This window comes from Mustela erminea, chromosome 6, assembly GCF_009829155.1.
Source record: "Mustela erminea isolate mMusErm1 chromosome 6, mMusErm1.Pri, whole genome shotgun sequence".
In the NCBI taxonomy this organism is placed as follows: Eukaryota; Metazoa; Chordata; class Mammalia; order Carnivora; family Mustelidae; genus Mustela; species Mustela erminea.
In genome coordinates this window covers 68899466-68925591 of record NC_045619.1, presented here as the reverse complement: position 1 = coordinate 68925591, position 26126 = coordinate 68899466, and the positions used below count along the sequence as shown (strand labels likewise).

General features: G+C 37.3%; 1 protein-coding gene across 4 annotated transcripts in view; it reads right to left on the bottom strand.

Annotated features, from left to right (window-relative positions):
* Positions 1-23380, bottom strand: part of KRAS (KRAS proto-oncogene, GTPase) — a 39722-nt gene extending 16342 nt beyond the window's left edge. Inside the window, exons 1-4 of one of the 4 annotated variants that reach the window (XM_032347641.1) lie at positions 23040-23380; positions 19092-19213; positions 2593-2771; positions 993-1152 (exon numbers count right to left, since the gene is read on the bottom strand). In XM_032347641.1, coding sequence (XP_032203532.1) covers positions 993-1152; positions 2593-2771; positions 19092-19202 — 450 coding nt within the window. In that variant the 5' untranslated portion in view covers positions 19203-19213; positions 23040-23380. The remainder of the gene's footprint in view (positions 1-992; positions 1153-2592; positions 2772-19091; positions 19214-23039) is intronic. The other 3 variants (XM_032347639.1, XM_032347638.1, XM_032347640.1) reach the window with 3 other exon arrangements.
* Between the last annotated feature and the right edge of the window lie 2746 nt (positions 23381-26126).

The following is a 26126-nucleotide window of genomic DNA, read 5'->3' as shown; positions in this document are numbered from 1 at the left end:
ATATAAATTGATCAATTTCTTAGTGTATGAAAATTATATTCTATCATATCATTATGTATTCCTTCTAGAATTTTTTCTATATGTTAAACTCTCATTTCATACAAATAGGTTAAATAATGTCAACTGAAATTGTTTTACCTAGAAAAAAAAGTTGCTTTTAAAAATAAAGATAATTTTTTAAACAAAATTCAGAGTTAATATGGCATTAATTTTTGTCAGAACACAGTAAATGAATAACTGAGAATTCCTATTTGCTTTCTAAATATCCTTTTGCTTTAATGAAAACTTTCTCCAAAAATAAATATAACTTTCTTTAAAAAAACTCTACCAAAAGGGCATAGGGGGATGTGGTGGCTGGGTGACAGACACTGGGGAGGATATGTGTTGTGGTGAAGAGTTGTGAATTGTGTAAGACTGATGAATCACGGACCTATACCCCTGAAACAAATAATATATGTGAATAAAAAAATTTTAAAAAAAATTCTACCAAAATAGAGTTCTTCAAATACAATAAAACTTAATCTAGAAACACATGACATAATACTTTTCAAAACACTTCTAAAATAGGAAATCAGTATTTGTTCCCCTGTTCTTTGACCTTATAAATATAACAGTTTAAAAAAAAATCCCTACATTTCTTGAATGCTTAATGTAAGATGTGCTGGGCTGAAGAGAAATATTCAATGTGGAAAGAAACCAAAGCCAAAAGTAATAGCATGGACACTGGATTAAAAAACGCTGCCCTTTCATATCCTTAAGAGAACATTTACCAAATAAACATTGTCTTATTTTCTATATTAGCATTCTGGAAAGAAAAATTAAGTTACATTAAATGATGTAACAGTTACAAAATCAGGTATGTACATTTATGAATGTTCTTGCCTTCCAACCCTCAGAATGATGTTAACAGAATATATGTCAGCAAATTATAAATTAAATTATCTGATATAGTTTACAGGGAATAGATTCATATTTATTAAAATTTTACTTACCTGTCTTGTCTTTGCTGATGTTTCAATAAAAGGAATTCCATAACTTCTTGCTAAGTCCTGAGCCTGTTTTGTGTCTACTGTTCTAGAAGGCAAATCACATTTATTTCCTACTAGGACCATAGGTACATCTTCAGAGTCTTTAACTCTTTTTATTTGTTCTCTGGGGAGAAAGAAAAAGTTATAGCAGAGATATTAGTAACAAAATATACCTTTCAAAATTTGTCCATAATTCCGTCTTCTAAAATATAGCTGAAAGAAGACATTTAATGTAATTCCTAGTTTCCAACCACACCAAATTTTCCTTGCTTCTCCGTCTATTATGTCTCTTAAAAGATAAAATACCAAAAATATGGTAAAACTACAATATAATAGGTCCATATGCAGGTAGGTCACAATGATAAAACAGGAAATATTGAAAAAATTCTAGGCTAAAAATATGCTGTGCCTAATTTTTAAAATTGTAATCTTAGAAACATATACTATGTTATTAAATGTACATGTATAGAATTAAAGATGTTTTTATAAAAACATGGATTACAATACTGACATAATTTTCATACATGTTTCTTAAAAAAAAAGAGCACCAAGTGGGAAGACTCGGATTTCTATGTGGGTAACGCTGACATTATTACAGGTTTATTCTGTTAAAAGTCCTTCTACATGTTGATTTTTTTCAATAAGATGTGCATAAACTCTAAATTTGGGGTAAAATTATATTATTTCACAATTTTAGGTGAATTTCAAAAGTACAGCAGGGAATAAAAGGTAGGCAATAGAGTCAGAACTGGTCCAAATTCCCAGTTTCTCTACTTAAAAGCTAAGAAAACTTTATAGCTTAACATACTGACACCGATTTACTATTCTACAAGAATACTGTCACCCACTCAAATTTCTTTTTCTCTATTAATAGACTACAAAGAAAATGGGCTATAAGAAATGTATTAGAATGTTACACCTCTTAACAAGGCTAACTCACTGTTATAGAACATAGCTAATGAATGGGATATTTAATACACACTTTTTTGAAAACTGTAAACCCTCAAAGACATAGAATATAAATTATATTTAATACTATTAATGATTTTAAAAAGTCAATTTTACGCAGATTTGCCTGTTCTTTACAAACTGTAACTGTTCTAATATTTCAATCTTTTTTACACTTCAGAGATTGTTTTTCTTAACTATCTAAAGCCAATGTTTATCCAGTTTCAAGAAATTCTACACTATACCTGATTATTTTTAAGGCTATCTCAGTGGTACCTCCATTACCTTTTCATATTTTTGTTGATGGTTTTCATTTTTATGATGGCTCTAGCGTAAAGCATTGTGACCCTAGTGTACAGTGGTTAAGAGCACAGGTTTTGAAGTCAAACAAGCCTAGAGTTCAATTCTAGCACCACTATCTATGCTACCTGGAACAAATTACTCAACTGCTCTAATCCTCGAGAACTTTATTTGTAAAACAGGGATATATTACCTACCTCATTAATATTTTAAAATTCAGTTTAGATAATTTATGCATGGTAGGCAGCAAAGACATACTAAGTGAAAGATGTAATTACTCCTCAATGTCATTTTATTATATTCAATTTAAACCCACCTATAATGGTGAATATCTTCAAATGATTTAGTATTATTTATGGCAAATACACAAAGAAAGCCCTCCCCAGTCCTCATGTACTGGTCCCTCATTGCACTGTACTCCTCTTGACCTGCTGTGTCGAGAATATCCAAGAGACAGGTTTCTCCATCAATTACTACTTGTTTCCTGTAGGAATCCTGAGAAGGGAGAAACATAGTCAGGATTATTATGGTGCACCTTTTACTTTTAAAAAGGTGTCATATGCAAACCAACAAAAAGACAACCCAATTCAAAACTGGGTAAAGGACCCGAACAGATTCCTCCAAAGGAGATACATAAATGGCTAATTACACACATGAAAAGATGCTCAACACATCATTAGGGAAATGCAAATCAAAACCACAAGGAGCTACCATTTCACACCCATTAGGATGGTTATTATTAAAAATAAAAAATTTAAAAAGAAGGAAGACAAGTGTTAGCAAGGATGCGGAGAGACTGGAAATTTTATACATTGCTGGTAGGAATGTAAAATGATACAGCCAGTGTAAACAACCGTTTGGCAGTTTCTTGAAAAGTTAAATATAGAATTCCCATATGATCCAGCAATTCTGTTCCTACATATATAACCAAAATAACCGAAAGCAGGAAGTCAGATACTTGTATATAAATGTTCACTGCAGCATTTTTTAGAATAGCCAAAATGCAGAATGTATATATATTATATATATAAAAAATACATATACACATATACACAGTGGAATATTATTCAGCCATAAAAAGGAATGCAATTCTATATGTTATAAAAAGGAATGAAATTCTATGTGTTATAACATGGAAGAACATTCCAAATTTTATGCCAGAAACACAAAAAGCCAAATATCTGTAATTCCACTTATGTGAGGTACCTCAAATAGGTAAAATCATGGAGACAAAAATGTATAATAGAGGTTACCTAGGACTAAGAGAGAGGGGATTTGAGAGCTATTGTTTAATGGACACAGGTTTCAGTTTGGGATGATGGAAAGGTTTTGGAAATAGAGCTACTGGTTGTTCAACATTGTGAATTTACTTAATGCCACTGAATTATACATGTAAGAATGGATGCAATGATATATAAGATACATTAGATAAATGTATATATCTTACAAGTTCAAAAAAGGTTTACAAGAAAGTGTTACGCAAAAAAAAAAAATGATGCAAGTACTCATATTATTAACAAAAAGACACAAATGCTCTATGAAAGAAAATAATTACTCCAAAAATGGGATAGCTCTAGCAACTCTATTATTCAGGATGATTTAGAATGACAAGAAAAATCAATTTACAAATAGTTGCCATGCATCTATTTTACTTACAGTCAGAAGAATATATAAGAGAAAGGTCGATACTGAGGATTTTAATGCCCTTATCCATTTCTGAAATCCTGGAAACAATATCTAACAGCCAGAGAGATACTAGGATAACTCTAGAGGGCATGATTGTTTTATCTGCAAATTCTATGAGGCCTCTATAAAAGGGGGAGCAAGAAGGGAGAAAGAGATGGATATCTTAAAGAGACTGTGCAACTCTAAGACTGAATAAAAGGAAAGGGAGTGGGTAGCATTATAGAATCTTAAAATGAAAATCTGATTTTCCTCTAACGTTTGATTAATACTTACACCTAGAAGTCTTCATGTACTTTCTGCCAAAATAGGACTCAAAAAATAAGGAAAAGGGATGGTGTAATGTGAAGTCATGGGATAAGAGGCAGGGCTGAAAATGGATATAGCATGTAAACCAAAGACACTTCCTAATTGTTCCACATGTGGGCTGTAGTATTAAAGTGCCCTTAGTTCATGAATTACCGTATAGACCACTCTATCATTAAGAAAAAAGAATGGCCATTGAAAATCACGTTTTTGGGGGCGCCTGTGGGGCTCAGTCATTGGGCATCTGCTTCAGCTCAGGTCGGTAAACAGGGTCCAGGGTCCATACTGGGCTCCCTGCTCAGTGGGAAACCTGCTTTTCCCTTTCCCACTCTCCCTGCTCGTGTCTCCCTGCTTACTGTGTCTCTCTGTGCCAAATAAATAAATAAAAATCTTTAAATAAATTAAAAATAAATTAAAAACCATGGTTTTGGTAAAATATCTGAAAAATCTTTACAACAGAACACAAAGATTTATATGTAGCATGATCCCAAATATACACATGTATCTATACAAATGTATCAGTATATATACTTAAGAACTGGTGGTATATACATCAAAATGTTAAAAGGGAAGTTTTTGGTAGATAGTTAATTTAAGAAATAAGGAACTTATCTCTTGCTTTTTATTTTTTGGGTACTTAATGCTATATTAAACATATTACTTTCTAAGAATTTTAATTTTTAAAAGTGTGAAAAACTACCATATTAGACTATGATCTCATGCTTACCTTTTAAAGTAAACTAAATTTTCCAAACTGTCTATAAAAGAAGGATATCTATTTATTTTCTAAAAAGAAGCTTTTTACTAAAGATCTGAATATTTATTGGCATTTTATTTTATTTTTAAGATTTCATTTTTAATTTTTTATTAACATATAATGTATTATTAGGCCCAGGGGTACAGGTCTGTGAATAGCCAGGTTCACACACTTCACAGCACTCACCATAGCATATACCTTCCCCAATATCCATAACCCAACCACCCTCTCCCTACCCCACTCCCCCCAGCAACCCTCAGTTTGTTTTGTGAGATTGAGTCTCTTATGGTCTCTCTCCCCATCCCATCTTGTTTCATTTTTCCTTCCCTAGCCCCCAAAACCCCTGCTTTGCCTCTCAACTTCCTCATATCAGGGAGATCATATGATAACTGTCTTTCTCTGACTGACTTATTTTGCTCAGCATAATACCCTCTAGTTCCATCCACATCGTCACAAATGGTAAGATAGTATTCCATTGTATACCTATATACCACATCTTCTTTATCCATTCATCTGTTGATGGACATCTAGGTTCTTGATTAGCATTTTATTATTTTAACCTATTCCCTTAACTACTTGGAAGAACTCCTGTATATTATAAATTGGAAAATCAGGGGTGCCTGGATAGGTCAGTTGTTAGGTGTCTGCCTTCGGCTGAGATCATGATCCCAGGGTCCTGGGATCAAGCCCCAAGTTGGGCTCCCTGCTCCACAAGAGGCCTGTTTCTCCCTCTCCCACTCCCGCTCCTTGTGTTCCCTCTCTCGCTGTCTATCTCTGTCAAATAAATAAAAATCTTTAAAAAAAAAAAAAAAGAAAAGAAAACCAGTGTTTTTGAAGTATGACAAAAGAGCAGGAATTGAGAGCAAAGTACAGTGTCTTAGAGTCAATCCATTCATTACCCAGATGTGGCTACAGACCAAAGATTTTCTTTACCTATTGCTGCTGCCTCACATTCTTCACTTACCAATGCTAACTTAAGTTAACCTTATAGTTGTTAGTTTTCTTAGTTTTTACATCTAAGATTTTCTCCCATCAATGAAATTAAAGACCATACTTTCTGGAGCCCAGGGATTATTTACCATCTACCCACAGATAATACCTCCAAGATGTACCTCAATGAATTCCCACGTTGTGTTTCAAAAGTATATAATGTGGAATATTAGTATTTTCTGTGTATATTTCATAACATGTTTCCATGAAGGAACTGAGAAACTGGGAAAACAGTCCCTACTGACCAGTACATTACATTCCCAATATCTTTTCCCTTCTAAACTCTAAAACAATTCCAGCAAAGTTCTGAGTCACACACTCAGTTACTGAAAAAAAATAATCTAAATCTAAGAGCAATAAATAGAATACCCTGATTAGAAATAACAGATTTAGGTTAAAAAGTCAGTATTTCCAAAGTGAATTCTAACTAGAGTCATCCTTAGAAGTGCAATCACTGAGCCACATAAAAAGGCAGTGCAACCTGGTAAAAGCATAATAACAACGTATTAAATGGCACAGTTTAATTTGAAAAGAACAGGTGTGGTGACAAAACAGAAAGCAAGCACAACAAAAATGACATACAAAGATTTTGTTCTAACTTCTGGTTAGCCATAAGAAAAGAAGTAAATAGAGAAAAAGAAAGAAAGAAAGAAAAGAAGTAAATGGAAGTCGGGATGCCTGGGTGACTCAGTGGGTTAAGCCTCTGCCTTCCGCTCAGGTCATGATCTCAGGGTCCTGGGATCGAGCAGCACATAGGGCTCTCTGCTCAGCATCTGCTCAGCAGGGAGCCTGCTTCCCCCTTTCTCTCTGCCTGCCTCTCCGCCTACTTGTGATCTCTCTCAGTCTCTGTCGAATAAATAAATAAAAATCTTAAAAAAAAAAAAAAAAGAAGTAAATGGAAGTAGAAAAAATTCAGAACAACGCAGACTCCTTCCCAGGATTAGAGTCTAAACAAGGGTTCAGCAAACTACTGGCCACAGGCCAAATCCTGCCCACCTGTTTTTACATGGCCCATAAACTAAAAATAGTTTGGGGGCTTTTAAATCAACATTAGAAAAAAAAAAAAAAAAAAGCAAAGATTGTGTGATGAAGACCTTTATAGAAAATGTGGTCCTCTGCAGAAAAGCTTGGCAACCTCTGCTCTAAGCTAATAACTCTTCACAAATCTGAAGTAATCTCAGTATGTTATTCTTTTTATACTTAAAAAAAAAATCGCGAGGCGCCTGGGTGGCTCAGTGGGTTAAGCCTCTGCCTTCAGCTCAGGTCATGATCTCAGGGTCCTGGGATCGAGCCCCGCATCGGGCTCTCTGCTCAGCAGGGAGTCTGCTTCCTCCTCTCTCTCTGCCTGCCTCTCTGCTGCTTGTGATCTCTGTCTGTCAAATAAATAAAATCTTTAAAAAAAAAAAATCGCCATTTTGAGAAAGTACGGATTATCAAAATCCAGCCAATTCAAATACACATAGATTGTATAATGAAACTAGGTAAGAATGAAGCAAGAAAAGGTCAAGACATTATTACTATTTTTCTTAAAGTAAGCTCTATGCCCAGTGTAGGGCTCCAGCTGAGAACCCTGAGACCAAGAGTCCCATGTTCTACCAAACTGAGCCCGCCAGGAGTCCCAACACCTTAAATTTCCAATTAGTTATTATCTCCAGCCTTTCAAACAGAATGAACTTTCAGATCGGGTACATAGGTTATTTAACATCCTTTGCCAAAAAAAGGCTAAAGCCACTTAAATTAATTCAGTATAACATTATTAGAAGGAAAGTTATTCCATGTATTTTTCTTTACTCCTAGCTAAAGTGCTGTTTTTTAATTTGTTGAAGTGGTTAAAAACAACAAACAACTTTTCTAAGAGAAATACACCATGCTGGCAAAACTTAATCATGATAGAGCACAAACATTTCTGGTGATATAATGAACAGGCATAATCCTTCTGGAAAGCAATCACAGCATTTATCAAGAACCATACAAATGTTCATAGCCTTGGAAACTAATGCTACTTCTGGTAAACGATGCTGAAGAAACATGGTTTACCTTTTTTTTAAATGATAGTTATAACAGAGATATACTAAACATGGCATCCTAAAATGTCTTCCAAAGAAAAAATTACATAAGCATTTAATAGTGACCCACAATCTTATGCTATTTATCTATTTTCAAAATACACTTCACATCCAAGCATCCACCACCACCATCATCCTCATCCGTGACAACTGTTTTGTCTCGTGCAATTTCTTATAAGTGCTTACAACAGAGATCTTCATTATTACTCTTATGGTATGTTCTCCACAGAGCAGCTAGTGACTGTTTTTAAACACTGGTTAGACCATGTCACTCGCTTGCTTTAAGTTCTAATAACATCCCTTCCTTTCTAAAAATAAAATCCAAAGAACTTCCCTGTCTTCTTCAGCACCTCTGTATTTCCTTCACAAAATTATCTGTACCTACAGTTTAAGCATATACGCCCTACTATGCTGTGAACTCCCTGATAGCTGGGCTCACATCTGCTCTGCTCACTGTACACCCTATGTGTAAAGTCCTGAATACCACAGGCAACCGGTACTGTCTGATGAATGAATGAATGAACCCATTCAACATAAATATATGCATACACTACAACAGTCTTACAAAAATAAGCACAAGTTTAAGATACTATAAATGATATTAAAACAATAAAGATGTAAATTTTAAAATTATATTAAGAGTATTTAAACAAATGTATTCAAGCAAGTTTTATAGAATATGAAACCTTTAACGTAGAAATATAAAAACATGAGAAAAATTTAAAAACATTTTTGGGAAGAGAGTAAGACTACAGAGAACAAAGGGGCTTTCAACTGTATTAAATTTTTATCTTGAAAAAGAAAAAGGATCTACACCAAATATTGCAGAATGTGAATATGAAAAAGCTGGTTGGTGCATACATAATGTTCATTATACTAATTTTCTATACGACATTAAGAATGTACCAATTTCGTCACCACTCACTAACAATAATTTTATATTTTTTTCTTTAAATTTTGTCAACTTATTAAGAATTCTTATTATTTTAATATCCATTTCTTTGAGGACTAGTAATGTTACTTTTTTTTACTGTATTTCCACATGTATTCCCATCACCTGGAATTTTCATCTTTTTTTCACTGACCTGTATAATTTTTTAAAGTGTTTTCCACTTTATTAAAACACCTTTAAGGGGGGGCACCTGTTGGCTCAGTCAGAAGAGCATGTGACTCTTGATCCTGGGGCCATAAGTTCAAGCCTCACATTAGGTTGGAGATTACTAAAAAAGTAAATTAACTGGGAAAAAACCCCCACACCTTTAAGTGTTGTTTTATGTGAAGAAACGTATCTGTAGACGCATTAAAGGAATTTGAAAATGAAGACTAAATCATTCAAGATGAGATAAATTTGTTGACCAGGACATCACTTTGTCAATTTTCTTTTACAATTTATAGTAACCAAGTTACTTAAGAATGTTCATCTTTTAACAGATACTTTTAACAGTTACTTAAGAATGTTCATCTTTTCAACTCAGGCAGTGAAACCCTGATGTGGGAAGATACTACAGTAAACAACAAAAAGTTTGTCAGATGCTGTAATAAGCATATTACAAGCATTATCCCATTTAATCTCCATCTTCATGCTGCTGATTCCATCAGATACTCTTGTAAATATGAATAGGACTGCTGAAAATGTCAGCTAAAGTATTATTTGAGGATTTACTTTTGAGATGTTTGTTAGGTTTTCTTAATGCATTAAGTGCCAAAAGTACTTTTCATTGTACTGCTAAATATAAATAACACCTATAGGGAAAAATGAGAAACTTTTACTCTCTTAATGCTCAAGTATTTTGTTATTCTTCCAAAAAATTATTTGAATCCATCATAGAATGGTATGTTCCACACTACTGGTTGTAAGCCATCAAAGGATGTTGTAGACAGCTAGTTTTCAAAAACAGCTAGAATCATGTATAACAGCCAGGTATGTTAGAATTATAGGAGGAAAGAAACACGGACTTTGGGAGATCTAAACCCAAGCTTATTAGTACTTCATTCCCACGTACTCAGTCCATTCTCCCTTGCATCTTAGGAATACTTACTATACATCTACTAGCTGTTATATACTATGCCAGGAGTTATAAAGTTTCTGACCTCAAAGAACTAGGTCTGGAAGAAGAGATATGGTATACAAATAATTAAAATATAATGAAATAAATGCAACACCACATGCAGGACTAAATACAATGGTAGCTAACAGGAAGGAGAGATCAACTTTGCTTACAGGAGTTCAGAAACACAGTGAGGAGAGGGCCACTCCTGGCAGTAAGGAGCCAAAAAATGCATAAAAACATGAAGCATATGTTGAGTACATGGAACCAAGAAGTTCAGTAAAACTTTAACTTAGAGGGATTTTAGGTAAGTAGAAGTGAAACCGGACAATCAAGCAGAAGTCAGCTTACGGAGGGTCTTTATGCCACATTAAGGAATTTGAAACTTCATCTTATACTAAATTACCGGAAGATTTTTAAGTAGGAAGGAAACATCAGATTTACCAGATTCACTGTTAGTATTATGAAAAATCACAGAAAGGGAGCAGGTTGGAGGCTGCAAGATGAATTAGGAAGCTATTACAAGAAATGACAGAACCTGAAGGCAGCAACAGTAGTAGACAGGGAGAGAACATTAGTTTAGAGAAATAGTTATTGGGTAAAATTGGCAGAACTACTTCATATATTGCTGGTGGGAATGTAAATATTGCAAACACTGTGGAAGAGTCTGAGAGCTGCTCAAGAAGTTAAACATAAAGATACCACACGACTTAGCAATTCTATTTCTAGTTATATACCCAAAAGAATTGAAGATATATGTTCACACAAAAAAGTATACACAAATGTTTACAACAACATTATTCAAAATAGCCCGAAAGAGGAGACAATCTAAATGCCCATGAACTGATTGATAAACTCAGTAAGGTATTATCCATATGACAGAATATTATTTGACCATAAAAAGGAATGAAACATTGAACTATGTGATAGTGAGGATGAACCTTGAAAACATTATCCTACATGGAAGAAGCCAGACACGAGAAGACACAGACTGTAGGATTCCAGTTATATGAAATATGCAGAATAGGCAAATCCGCAGAGACATTACACAGTCATTACCAAGAGCTGGCAAAAGGGACTAGGGAATGACTGCTTATAGGTAAGGGGCTTCTTTTCGAGGTGACAAAAAAATGTTATGGTTCTATAACTTCATGGATATACTAAAAATCACTAACTGTATATTTTTAAAGGATGAATTTTATGCTATATGAATTATATCTCAATTTTTTTAATGGTAGTTTACTGATTGGGCATAGGGACAGAAGGGGAAGAGTAGAGGAAAAGATGAGTTCAATTTGGGGTATGTCGAATTCCACGTTTAGTAGGATTGTTCTGATGGACATGACCTGGAGGCAGCTTGCTATACAGATCTCATGCTCAGGACCGTAATCTAGGCTAAAGATAGACTCCTGAATCTTCAATCTATGGGCAGCCACAGAACTCCTCTTACTTGTGGTGTGAGTGCAGGCAAACTACTTAATGTCTCATGTACTGTAAGGCATTGTTCCTTCAGTGGTAAAAGCTAGTAAATAATACCAAACAAAATTCTGTATACAGGTTAGTATTAAAGACTATGAAAATCCTTTATAAAAGTGCTATAACAAGTTAACCATATGATTTTATATATTACATTGCACATGCCCTTACGGCCCAAAAAGTTTAGGAGCCAGGCCACTGGTTACTATGAACTCTATGGCAACAGTAGTATCCTGTCTTTGTAAGATTATTGAACAACTACCCTTGGACTACTTTTTGCAAAATCAATCACCATATTTCAAAATAAACATAATAGCGCTGGACAAGCTCCAGGAAGGAGAGCTAAAGCTCTGAAGATTACAAAGGATCTCTGTTTGTCAGGCAGCAAGGGTGTTAAAAGAGCTTGTTCTCATGACAGAAGTTTTGATTAAGATATTCATTAATAGTAAAAATAAAGAAAACAAATTTTTTAAAAAATTTCTTTACTAAATGAAGAATACTTTAAATTATGAGAATGTTGAATCTCAGCCTAAGACTACTTGCAAGTGGGGCACCTGGGTGGCTCAGTTGGTTAAGCATCTGCTTTCAGCTCGGGTCATGGTCCCACAGTCCTGGAATCAGCCCTGCATCTGGCTCCTTGCTTGGTAGGGGGCCTGCTTCTCCCTCTCTCTCTGCCTATTGCTCCCCCTGATTGTGCTCGCACGTGTGCGCGCTCTCTCTCTCTGCCAAATAAATAAATAAAATCTTAAAAAAAAAAAAAAAAGACTACTTGCAAGAGAGAAAACTGGTTCAAAAATCTGAATAAACTCAAGGAAAATTTGCATAACAGATTTTGAAAATAAAGATATATTAAGCATGCATCTGTAACCACTGAAGTCATGTGGCATTCTGCCATAAATTATCACTTGATGCCAAGGTCAGAATGTGAGGCAGGATCGAGTATAGATCCAATCTTAATAATTACAGATGCCAATAGAATCTTCATGTTTTGCATTATATTTCTCTCAGCTCTTCTTTAATTGGCCAAATACCAAATTCTTTATCCAAGATACCTCTGCACTGTTCAATCTGTTGAGGCTTTAAAAAGGGGGAAAAAAGTAAATATGAAGCAATCAAATGGTAGATAATACGTTAGGGACTTTTCTCCCTCGAAAAAAGAGTATTTAATTTTCCCTCTCAAAACGTATATATTTTTTAAAACCAAAAACTCATTTTTGGTTTTTTTAAAACCAAAAAACTCATTTTTAAAAACCCAAAACTACAGAGAATGAGTCTGACTGAGCTATCATATTTTATGTACATATTCACAGTTTTTATAGAAAAGAATTACACTCTACACAATGTACTATGATGCAGCTTCACTTCACAATGGGTATTGTTCAATGTTAGTACAGATAGATCAACCTAATCTTTTTGACAAGTATATAATTTGTACAGATATACTATAATTTACTTTACCCACTGGTAGCCATGTGGATTATTTCCATTTTCAAAAATTGTAAACAACACTGCAAGAAACATTCCTATGTATTACATATCTTAAACACTTATCCAATGGAATCTTTGGGATAAATTCCTAGAAGTAAAATTACTTGGTCAAAGAACATGCAGTTTACATTTTGATACATATTGCCAAACTGAACTCCAGAAATTCTCTAAGAAGGTACACTTCCACTACCTCATAAAGAGTATACTTGCCTACATACCCCTCCCAGTCAGCACCCCTATCATTATAAACTTAGCCAGTATCAAAGTGCAAGTCTTTACTGTTTTGAACTTGCATTTCTGTATTACTGAGGTATCTTTTATATGTTTGTATGTCACCTGTTTTATTTATTTTTGATGGATAGGTTGTCTATTTATATCCTTAGCCTCTTTTTTATTTCATTTGAATGTTTGCTTTTTTCTAACTTATATATGAGAGCTTCCTGATGAATATATGATACAAATACTTTCCCCAAGTTTCCCTGTATTTTTGTTAATAATGTCTTAATTTTCATGTACCTGAAGAGCTCAATCTTTTCCTAGGTGTTTTCCTAAGTGGTTTATGAATATTTTGAAAATGGAAAGGATCTCTACTTTTGTCAGTGGAGAAAAATGTTTAATCCCAATTCCACAAATATGGAAGCTAACCTAATGTTAATTCAATTAATCTGTATTACTTAAGATAATACTTCAAGAACCAGGATTGAAGACTGACATCATTTTATTTCAACAGCTGTCTGATATTTAACAATGAAATGTATACAAGGTAGAACTAGGGTTTCCACCATGGGAGAAAAAGATAATGGAGGATGGTGAGGAAGAAGAAATTCATGATTTTTAAATAAAATATATTTCTCAGTTTTGTCCACTGAAAAGGGTCTAAAAGCAGGGACACCCCAGCAGCAATAAGCATATCTAACACTTAGGTCTCTTTTTTTTTAAGTAATCATACCCACTGAGGCAGTCAGGCACCCCTCTAACATCTGGGTCTTAATTTCTAAATACCATTACCATTCCCCACTAAAAGGAAATGGGACTCCTTGGACAAATGGCTGAATCCCAGGTGAAGATAGGGAAAGTACAATATGAACCTGGAACACACTGTGCCACAGAATAAGAAAGAGCTCAGAATCTGATGAAGACAGGTCAAAATACAGAGGCTAGTTTGAAAGGGATTCACTGGCCATATCAAAAACAAATCTGAGGGGCTCTTGGGTGGCTCAGTGGGTTAAGCCGCTGCCTTTGGCTCAGATCATGATCTCTGGGTCCTGGGATCAAGCCCCACGTCAGGCTCTCTGCTCAGCGGGGAGCCTGCTTTCCCCTCTCTCTCGGCCTACTTGTGATCTCTCTCTGTCAAATAAATAAATAAAATCTTAAAAAAAAAGTATTAAAAAAAACCCAGAATCTTTACAGATGCTAAATCATAAAAACATTTTTTCCTTTCACTTATTTCCACCACCAACTTTCATTTCTATGTTTGTAAAGCTTTGTATTTATAAAAATCCAAGTAAGACTAAAACATGTTGGATAATTTTTAACATTCAGGTCTAAATAAGCACTTATTATTATTAAGTACATACTTACTTTTAGATTGACCTAAATACAGGGCCTGAATTTTGTGTTACTTTATTCTAAAAATCATGTGTTCACAACTATTCTACAGTACTATATAAAAAAATCTACACAATGTTAACTGTCACAATTTGCCACTTTCCCATAGGCCCTTTGCTAACACCCCATGTAGCACATCAGAATGCTTTGAGCTCTATAGCATAGCTCCTGTGTACATGTTAAGAAATTCAGAGTCAGAGTGTCACTTTTTATTTCTCAAAGTAATCTCAGTCAGGGTTAACAACAGAGCCACCCTATTTTCTCCTTCACTGCCACATTTCCTTTCTTAGTTAAAAATATTCACCTACCTATTTAATTAGTTAGGCCTAACTAGCCCACACAGGAATCTTAATATAAGCAGAGAATAAAACTGACACTTCAGATTTTTAAAAGTTACATAAAATCAGACTTTTAAATAAAACTTACACATTTATAAACTTATTATACCCACAATTTAAATAGGAAAACACCCAAACTTGGTATTTCATTATTTATTATAAAAGCAAATAAATTGACCAGTAGAGGGCACTCACTTGAAGGGGGGGGGGCGGGTGGAGCTGGCCAAAGCCTTAAGAAATGCATTTACAAAATTACTGTGTACCTTATTTTAAAAACAATGTTTTAACAGAAGGCTAGAATAAGCTCACATAACATACTATTAGTTTAGAAAAGGTAAAGTTTAAATCTGTGCTGTGTTAGAGTATCTGGCATAAACCTTATTCAGAGACTTGAAGTTGACAGAGATGTTTAAAGCTTTATATAACACAGAGGAGGGTCTCAGCCTCAGCACTACTGCCATTTGAGGCCATCTCATTGGTTGTGGGAGTGGTCCTGTGTACTGCGGGCAGTTTAACAGCATCCCTGCCTCCACAGATGCCAGTAGCAGACTCCCTTTAGAAGCTGTAACAACCAAAAATATCTCTAGATATTACTAAATGTCCCCTGGGAAACAAAGCCACCGACCCCTCATTGATAACTACTGGTACATAAGCATAAAACCAGAAAAATAATGGCTTTCAACATTATACAATGCTTTTCTCACACCATTCTTCAAGACTTAATATTAAAAATGTTCTAGCTATTACACCTTATTCAGCAAGTAAAATAAATTCCATAATTAACATGAAAAAGTAAAAAGATAGAGAAACTGATAAATCTTGAATAAATACTCCACAGCTCAGAGCAATAAAGATGGAGCAAATCAATCCAATCAAGAATCCATCATCCTTACTGAGTAGGAAACTCACTGAAGGGCATAATACTTAGACTGAATTATAAGTGTCACATTAACAGAAGTATGCAAATGTCAATGGAGTGGAGCCTGAAAAAAAAAAAAATACATCTTTCTGTGTCTATTTTTACTAGCATATTAAATCTAGTAGATACACAATATCTATTTCCTAATCGATCAGATGATCACTCTGATCTCCATGTCTGTAACTACTTACATTTTTTTAAAACAAGATTTTTCTCCTTCTGCCAAATTTTATCTTGGAAAACACATTTCAGAGAATGTGTTTTAATAACAAGTGATCTCTAAACTATAAAAGTATCTATTATTTCTAGCCTGGTTTTGTGCTTGGAGATTACTTTGACTTTTTAATATTCTTGCACCACAAACAACATACTTCATTATCTCTGGAACTCTTTGGTGAACTTTACGAAAGATAAAAGTAAAATGTTCCAAAACAGAAGTTATCATGTGCACAGCCTCAAATATAAGCATGCGCTATCTATGCATCACACCTGTTTAATTTTATATCATATTTCTGCCATTAAGATGCCACTGGAGAGGAAGGGAAGTTCGAATTTTGGTATATCGATAAATCTGAATCAGCCTCCATTATTAAATATCTTCCTAGCTTAAAGATTAATTTCTCATTTCTAAAGTTGTATATACAAGGTGGAAATTCCCCTTAACTTGGTCTCAGAAATCTTAAAAGTCCACTATTTACTAGCTAAGTATTCTCAAGTTACAACCTCTCAGAGACCATTTTTATCCATAAAATGAAAGAAAAAATGACCACCTTCCTTATCTATCTCCTAGGTAAATTTTTATAAATTCTAAACCACTATAGAAATGATATTCTTTAATTTTTTAAAAAAATTCCTTCCCATTTGTTTTAGTGCAGGAAAACTGGTAAGAATTCCAAATGTGCAGCCTATGTGCTCCCTCATTTTCTCTCTGACCTACATTACTCACCAATCAAAACCTAATAGCAATAGTGATACCCCACATCTCCTTTTTAAACTCTTTATAAAAACATCAAGTCAACATTTTTGCTTAACCACTGTTTATTTAAAATAAGCTACTAAATTATCTTGTCTTTCTTGTAGTTTAACTACACCATGAATTTAATGTGTCAGCTCCCTAAGACTCACTGTAATTTGGAAGACAAGAGATGATCTCTGACAGCTTTTCCCAGATGGCTGCACTAGTGAGGGAATGTCTAAGTTTCAAAGTTCACAGGTAACTGATGCTTTCCCCAGAGTCAAGTCTTCAGGTCTGGCAGAAATCATAATCAGAGCTAGGGGTTTGAATTTATAAAGTTTTTCTACCTTCACTCAAAATAAAGGATTAACTTTTGGCTTTATTTTAGACCCACACTGTACTTTAGCAAGTTAGACAGAAAGACTTCCTAACATGTTTGATCACATTATCTCCTATAGCACATAGGAAACCAAGTGAAATGGAATCCCTGGGACTTTCAAAGAAACGGAGAGTACTTCTGCTAAAATCACCTTCCAAAATCCCAAGAAAACTTCCGTGTTTAACCTGAATTCTATTAAAACTTCCTTTTACTTCTGATTTAAATGGATTATGCCAAGTAACCTTGGTTTTCGAGTTGGGTGAACTATTTAATCCTCCTCAAAGGGGGAAAAAAAAAACCCCATCATATAGCACTGAACTGCCTTGCCAAGAGAAAATATAAAAGATTATTGTACAGGTGGTCCACTTCAGTTAGACTCTTCCCCTTTACTCATGCCAAATAAAAGCTGGCTAAGTTTAAATCAAATCTTTGCAAATAAGTGTTATTTCTTTTCTTTCCTGCAGTACCAAAATATTTGATATTTCCTTATGAAGCTGTTTGCTCAATCCTCAAAATTCTAATTGCATAAATATCTTGCCATGGCCACCAGTGCCCTCAGAATCTACCACAACACAGTCAAAGTGTTCTTGAAAACATCATACAGCATTGTCCCTTAACAGGGCATCTTAACCTGTTTTAGATTCCACAAGGAGAGACTCAGAGAAAGTTCTGGGAAATTTTTCAGAGCTGATTTAAAAAAATGATATGATCTGCAGATCCAAAAAATAAAAACTAAGGGATTAGGACTGCTTAACCTGGGGTAACGAAGTCTAAGAAATAATCTAACAACATAAGTCTATTTCAGTGACAGGTGCTGTATTTATTTCTATCTCCACCGATGTTACAGTTAATATGGATATTCAGATTATGTATAAAATACATTCATAACTACATTCTGGAAGTGAGTTAACAAGGACAGTGAGGTGCCATCCCCTCCTGCAGGTCTTTAGGATTAAATAAATCCTTATCTGCTTGAGATAATTTAAGTACAGTGCTGTCAGAAGGCAGCAGAAAGTATTATGTGACCACTCAAGGTCTCTCGCAGGCCTTTATTCTATCATTTTGCTGTTGGCCTTTACTTTGGCCATTTTTTATGAAATTAAAGTTTAAAAATTATTCATTAATCAATCTGTAATAAAAGAAATTCTAACATTTGAGTAAATTAAAAGAGGACTGCAAAGCAAAGGTAAGGATTGATAGTGGTACCATTATATACCACCTGATATAGATAGAGATTAAAATACACAAAGAATGAGATTTTAAAATGTATCAAGTAGCTGTAGGTTCTCCCCTACTTCAATGTGAAAATAAAACAGGAAATTGCTACTAATTAAATGTTTAAAAAAAAAACCAAACCAATCACCAAATGATTACATTTTACTGGTACAATTCAACTCTAACTTATGAATGTGACAGTAAAATAGCAAATAAGCAAGCAACATTATTAACCATAAGACCATTTTCTTAAATGACTGTCTAGATAAGATGTGAATTTACATTTTTACCCTCTCACAAAACTCTGAAATACACTTACAATCAAAAAACACATATACTAACACAGAACGAATGTTATACATCTTAATACTCTAGTGAGAATAAGGGCTATCTGTATCTCTAGTTGCATATATAACTTCAGAATAAAGCCAAGGGACCCAAGTACATTTCAGAGAACTTAGTAATATCATTTTCAGTATAATTGCTTGTAAAGGGTAGTCGTAAAAAATGATCAGAGAAACCTCCTTTTTGTACCCAAAGAATGGGCCTGCACAAATCAATATGCATAATATTAAAATAAAATTTACCTCTATTGTAGGATCATACTCATCCACAAAGTGATTCTGAATTAGCTGTATCGTCAAGGCACTCTTGCCTACGCCACCAGCTCCAACTACCACAAGTTTATATTCAGTCATTTTCAGCAGGCCTTATAATAAAAATAATGAAAATGTGACTAAATTAGAACATGTGGTTAATATAAATTAGAACATGAAATTAATATAACCCACTCTATCAAAACCTTTTAACACAAATTCACCTTTACACAAAAAAATTATTCCAAAATGCTTTGCAAAATTCAGTGATGAAAACGTCAGTTGACTATAGACGAGTACTGTAATGAACTGCATTTCGTTTACGAACTCCCCCATCAACATTTGAGAAAAACGCATTCAGAGTACAAAATTCTTTTATCGTATATTCAGGTTGGTCTATCTGAACAGCCAGTCTGGGGCTCTGTAGCAGTTAATGGCTCTCAGAGGAACATACCATGACTTCACTCAGTACAAGTGTCTATACCCTGTGGACACACCCACACAAAACTTGTTGACAGCTACCTCTACAGTATTCCTAGTTGACTCTGGCCCCTAAGAGTTACAAGTGGATATGCTGAGTGCCTTTGTCAGGGCCAACAGCTACAGAAAACTTTTTAAAAGCATCATCACAGTAGTTCTCCTGCAGTTAACAAGAGTCAGATGGGGGTGAAGAGAAGACTGTCAGATAAAGCTGGACTATGTAGCGGAGAAATAAAAACCAAGACACCAAAGCAGATTTGATAACATTTCAATCTGTAAAATATCTGCTGGGGAAAATAATGGTGTATAAAAACTAAGAGAATTTTAAGAATTTTGAACTATTCAGTATGGATGATTTCATCATCTGTCACACTATGTAATCCTATGTTAGTGCTGAAAAAAACACTTTGCACCAAAAAAAATTTAATTATATAAAATTTAAAGATATGCACTGCTTTTAATGAGAGGGATTTCGAAAAGCTGTAAGTGAATACTTCTCAGTGACTTACTCTCTGCTTCTGGTACAGTCTCTCAACAACTGCAATAAATACTGGCAACTTGTAAGGTTGACTGCTCAAGACAGAAAATATTTTTTAATCAGCTGTTTCAAATGTTTTGAAATAAAGTGATTTTTTAAAATTTTACCTTCTTTCCCCCAATAACCACATTACTAAAAATAAGGACAGAACTGCACAAAGAATGGCATTAAGTACACAATAATTACAGGATAAGTTATTCTAAATTAATGAATGTGCAAATATAAACACTACAGTGCATGCGTATCCTATTAACTGAAGACCAAGAATCCAAATAGCATCCCCCCCCACCCCAAAGAAAGGTAATATGGTTTTCCAAATGATAATATACTAACCCTTACCTCCTTACACTATTCCTGAGTCTTCTCACAAAGAACAGGCTAGACAACTGTCCTATCAAAGACTATTACATTACAGCCCCCTGGCCTATTCTGTGCCACCTAGCCCTATTTGCCAGGCCACGTTGGGAGCCTCTCCAAGCATGTATCTTATCCTGATCGCTCCCACCTTTTATTCCAAATAGAGGCCATAGGAAATGGGGAACAATGAGGAGAATCACACCAAAATGTACTCTGGCTCCCTGCCTATCCCAGCCCCTAAAACAATTTGTGGAGCCTAGAACAGTAGTTATCAAACTATGGTCCAGGAATCCAGCAGCATTCCTGGGGGGTCCAAGAGGCCAAAATCAATAATACTAATAATAGCATTACTACAGCAATGTTATTTACCCTTTCCACTCTTATTTGTTAATAAGTGTAGAGTTTTCCAGATGTGATCACAATAGAGTGAACACAGAAGCAGAAATGCAGATGTCTTCTATTAAGCAATATAGTTAAAGAGATAAGCAAAAATGTGAAACAAAGCCACTATTCTCACTAATTTTTGTTTTGAAAAACAAGTTTTCATAAAAATGCTATTATGTTATCAAGTAATAGGCTTATTTCTATTTTTAAATGAATTAATCAATTTTTTAAATTCTCAGTTTTAATTTGTATTATGGTACCTACTGACATACCCCATATAGGGGTGGGTCTTCAGTAATTTTCAAGAGTGTAAGATGTCCTTGCAACTATAAAGTTTGCTAGCCTAAGAGATACTGTGGACAGATACGAGATTACAGCTTAACTGTGTGAGTTCTGAGACACACACACCTTCTGGTCTACCTGTTTATGCAGCTGTTGTTTCTGGAAAAAAAAAAAAAAATCCCTGAATTGGATTTTATAAACCAACTAACATTTAAATCCACTGAAGAGAAGTGGGTTCCCAAGGAGTCTTACTGAAGATCATAGACCAGAAAGAGCTCCCTCACCCAAAGCTAAAATAGCTATGGAGGGGTAAAGTGGGACTAGAACCCAACATTCTGTTAAGGGAAGAAGAAAACCACTTTTCTCATGAAACTGAATTATCCTCTCATCTATGGTCTCTTGAAATCAGGTATGCCTGTCCATGGCTACAGTATCAAAGTAAATAATAATGGTATCAACCATATTTGATATCTATAGTCTATCTCATGGTCGAGTCAGCATTTTGGACCTTAGTCACCTAAGAGTGACATCACTCATATGGTTGATTCTGAGATGATGATTGTGAACAGAATTTCTCCCTTTGTAATTTCTTTGTAATTTTTTTACATTACAAACTTAACATGAATATTGTAAGAACATGCTTTTCTGTTTTAACCCTTATTTTGATAAATGTCAAAATTTAAGAAGGCTAGCTTAGGACTTCAGCTAAAGCATGCACATGCTTAGGAGTATTTCAGGCAGTTGGCTGGAAGACTGCTACAATTAACTCCTCTTGCTAGTCAGTTTGAAAAAAAAAAACGTTTAAATGCTATTTAGGAGTACTGTAATAACTCTTGGGATGGGAGGGTCAAATTTGTAAGGATAAAGGTAACAGACAAGAGATAGGGGAAAGGACAAGAACAGGCAAATTAAACTTTAAGTACAATTTTAGCTATTGCTGTCTACACTCAACTAGCAAGGAAAAAGCCCTGCTTCTGCTCTGCGGGTTTTCGGTGTGTTTTAACTTGACAAAGCAAAACAGACCTTCTGGGATTAACTTTTTCCTTTTCACTAAGTCACAGGCTTTACGTTGTAGGGTGTTGGCCACCTGTTCTTCCACCACCATCTCTACCTCCACCTCCTCCTTTGTGGCCACAGCAATGTCACAGCCCATACATGGGGGAGGGGAGCAGTCAGGAACTCGGCTGCAGATGCATTTTTTCCAAACACAATAACCACAAACAGTGGTCTCTAAGCACTTTCCTAGCCTCTTCCAAAACGTGACCTCTCCTATTACTCGTATACCCCCCTACACACTGAAAAGGACCACTACCCGTCCAGTTGCGCTCGAGGGAGAAGTTTATACCTTCGTCCTAGGGATGCTAGATGCAGCAGAGAAGGCAGTAACCGAGGCAGCCGAGGGCTGGGAAGGGAGGAAGAGGTGCGGGAGCGAAGGGAGAGAGAGAAAAGAGAGAGAGAGAGAGAGAGAGAGAGAGAGAGAGGACGAGGGGGAGGGGAGATCGGAGCGCATCGGGAGTAACCTCCACCGCACCCGACCGCCCCGAGGGGCAGCCCGCCCAGCCCGCGAGTTTCTCCCCGGCCGCCTCCAGCCGAGGCTCTCGGGGAGGAGGAAGGAAGGGGTTCCCCGTCCAGGAAGCAGCACTAGCGGCGGCCGCCTCTAGCCTCACCCTCCCCAGCCCCGCACCGCCCATTCCTCATTCCCCTCGTCGCCGCGTCCCCGCGCCTCCCCCTGCAGACACCCCCACCCGGTCCGCTCTCCCGCAGGGGCTCAGCGCCCGCACCCCCTCCCCGCCCCTCCGGGGACCCCTAATTCATTCAGTCGCCGCCGGCCCCGCCCGGCGCCGGCGAGGAGGGTCGGGACCGGGGCAGGGGCCCAGGAGGGGTGGTCCGCTCCGTACCTCTCTCCCGCACCTGGGAGCCGCCGAGCCTCTGGCCCCCGCCGCCGCCTTCAGTGCCTGCGCCGCGCTCGCTCCCAGTCCGAAATGGCGGGGGCCGGGAGTACTGGCCGGGCAGCCGCCACCGCCGCCGCCGCCACCGCCGCCGCCGCTGTGCCTCCGCCGCCGCGGCCGCCGCCTAGGGAAATCGAGCTCCGAGCACACTGATGAGTTCGGGGCCGGGCGGCCGCAGAGGGCAGAGCTATCGATGCGCGCGGCGCTCGATTCCTCTCCAGACCGGCGTGCGGGGAGGGAGCGGCTGAGGGTGGTGTGGGAAGAGGGAAGAGAGCGAGCCTGCGAGCGCCGCCGGGGAGAAGAAGGGGGCCGGGCCGAGCCAGCGGAGGAGGCGCGGGGGCCGGGCTGGCTGGGGAACCGGGTGGCGGGCGGCGTAGAGTGGGGGAGCCGGGCCGGCGGAGCGGGAGGGGGTGGGGGTCTGGGCGGCGCCTCGGCGGGGCGGGGAGGAGGGACCGCGGGACCCACGCGGCGGCCCGCCTCCGGACTCTCGCCGCAGAGCCCAGCCCGCGGCCGCAGACTCGCACCCCGGCCGCGGGGCACTGGGCTGCGCGCACGCCAGGGACTCCGGGAGCGACCCTGCCGCACCCCCTCCGGGTCTCCTGGGAGAAGCCGCGGGAGATCCGCCGCTCTTCGGGGTCGGCTGCACTAGTGCACGTTCATTTACTGTCATTTACTGCAAGTAAATAAACAGCAGTCACCAAATGTGGGAGGCGACTTCGGTGACTTACGGAGACGTCGGGCAGAGAGTTCCCCACCCAGGGGCTTTCAAACCACGGCTTGGTGATTATCAGCCTTAACGCTCCGGGGGGTTGAGAACCTAGCCCCAAGCCCAAACAGACGCGACACAGGCTTTCATCATTAATCTCAACGGGGAGGAGTTCTGTCTTGTTTTTTGTTGTTGTGTTTATGGATGTTTTGAAGTCATCGCAGGTCATTCTAAACAGCGACCTCAAATGTACCTATTGCCCATGAGGGCACAAACAGAAGATAAACTGTGTTTAAGTAGAAGTGCCCTTGATAGTTTAGACCTGAGGAGAATCACTCAAACATTAATTAGAAGACCGAGATTAATCAGTTAACGTTTAGGGAGTTAACACGTCTAACAACAGAACAATTAAAACTGCTAGCATAACCCAGAGTCTAATAAACTACCTAGAGAAGTAAATTGTTTGGGTGAGTTTTCAAGGTTGAGGCCTGGGGGGAGACCAGCACCTGCATCTAATAGGACTACCTGAGTATTTCCGGTTCTGTCTCTCTAGTCCACATGGTAAAACAGAATAAAACGATTATTTTAAATCCTAATAATCCCAACTATTATTTAAATCCCAATCGATTATATTAAATCCCAACTATGTCGCTTAACACAGTCCTTAAAACAATGGTCACCCTTTTCTTCCTACCCCTTAGGTGGGCTGTCACCCGCAAGCCAGATTCTGGTCTTTCTGTCCTAGCACCTGGTACCAAGTGGAAGAGACAGAAGAGAGGAAGCGGAAGACAGGGAAGAGAGAAGAATGTCCCTACTTTGTGTCAAGTAGTTGCTAAATCTTTTGAACATATCATCTTATTTAATCATCACAACTTAGGACGAATACTTTCCAATACTTTACAGATGAGGAAACAAATTTAGACAGGTGAAAAGTTGGGCCCAAGTTCATCCCGCTGAATTGAAGAATCCATGTCAGATCACGTTCACTCCTCTGCTCCCAGCTCTAGAGGTTCCCATCCTGCCTGTGGCTTCCATCCCACTTAATGAAAAAGCAAAAATCTCCAAGGCCTATGGCCTCAGATTATGTAACACCCCTCACCCCTTTGGTCTCTGAACTCTATTCTATTACCCCTTTCCTCACTTAAACACACACACACACACACACAGGTTCCTGGCTGTTCTTGAAAATGCCAGGCAGGCTTCTTGTGGGGGAATTTGCACTTGCTGCCTCTAACAGAACGTATGTCCACTACATAGTCATTAATCTTCCTGACACTTACAAATATTATAGGAGACTTAGAAACATCTCCTTCCAATGAGTTATTCCCAAAAGATCATCTTTGATACTGTATCTATCCCCGCCCCCCCGCCAAATCCTCTCTTCCTGTTTTATTTTTTCCAAAACACCATTTTCTAATATGCTATATAACTTATTTATTGTGCTTTCTTGTCTTTCTCCCACCAGAATATTAAGCTCCAGGAGGGCAGGGATTTTTGTCTATTACTTACTGCTATATTTCCAGTGTCTACAACACAATGGGTACTTAATAAATATTTATGGAATGTTGAATGAAGTTATGTACCTTCTCTCTGAACTCTGTGACTCTAAATCCTTGCTTAGAGTGCCTTAACCTCTCAGTAATCTGTTTTTACTTTCTTTCAAAATCTGCCTTTAAACTCACCCAGGTCACCTTCTGATAAACCACACCCTGTGGAGTCAAGGAAAGTGTCTGCATATAATGGACACAATGAGTTTTTGTTAAATGAAAGAATTTGCACTTATTTGGATGTTGCTTTGTAGTCGCTCTTAAATATAAACTACAGATTTATTTTGTCCAACTTCGAGTACATGATAAGCTCTTGTTCTCTTTGACAGCTGCTAATACAATGTTCTCCCTGTAGTTGGTGCTCCATAAATCTTACAAGGACTATAATAAAGAGGAGGGGAGAGCTTTATATAGCACTTTTATGCTGATTGTTAAAATTCTGGCATTAGCAGAAACCTAATCCATCTCCATGGTCTCAATTATCATCTGAGCTCATGATTCCCAGAGCAAACCTGCATCCCACTCTCTCTTCTGCTCACCCTATCCTTCAGCTTGAGCTCACACACCTTCTCTTTCTTTTTCACTCCTACAGCAATGTATGCGTATGTTGTGCCAAACTTTTCCACCCTTCAGTCCTGAGTACTTTCTCATAAACAAGCATTCTCTCTCTTTCCTTGACACAGGGCTCATAGGGGCGGATCTCCAAGGGAAGCGCCTTGCATACTTACGTAAATGCAAGTTCCTAGGGCCCTCGCTTAGAGATTCTATTCAGCTGGGGCAAGG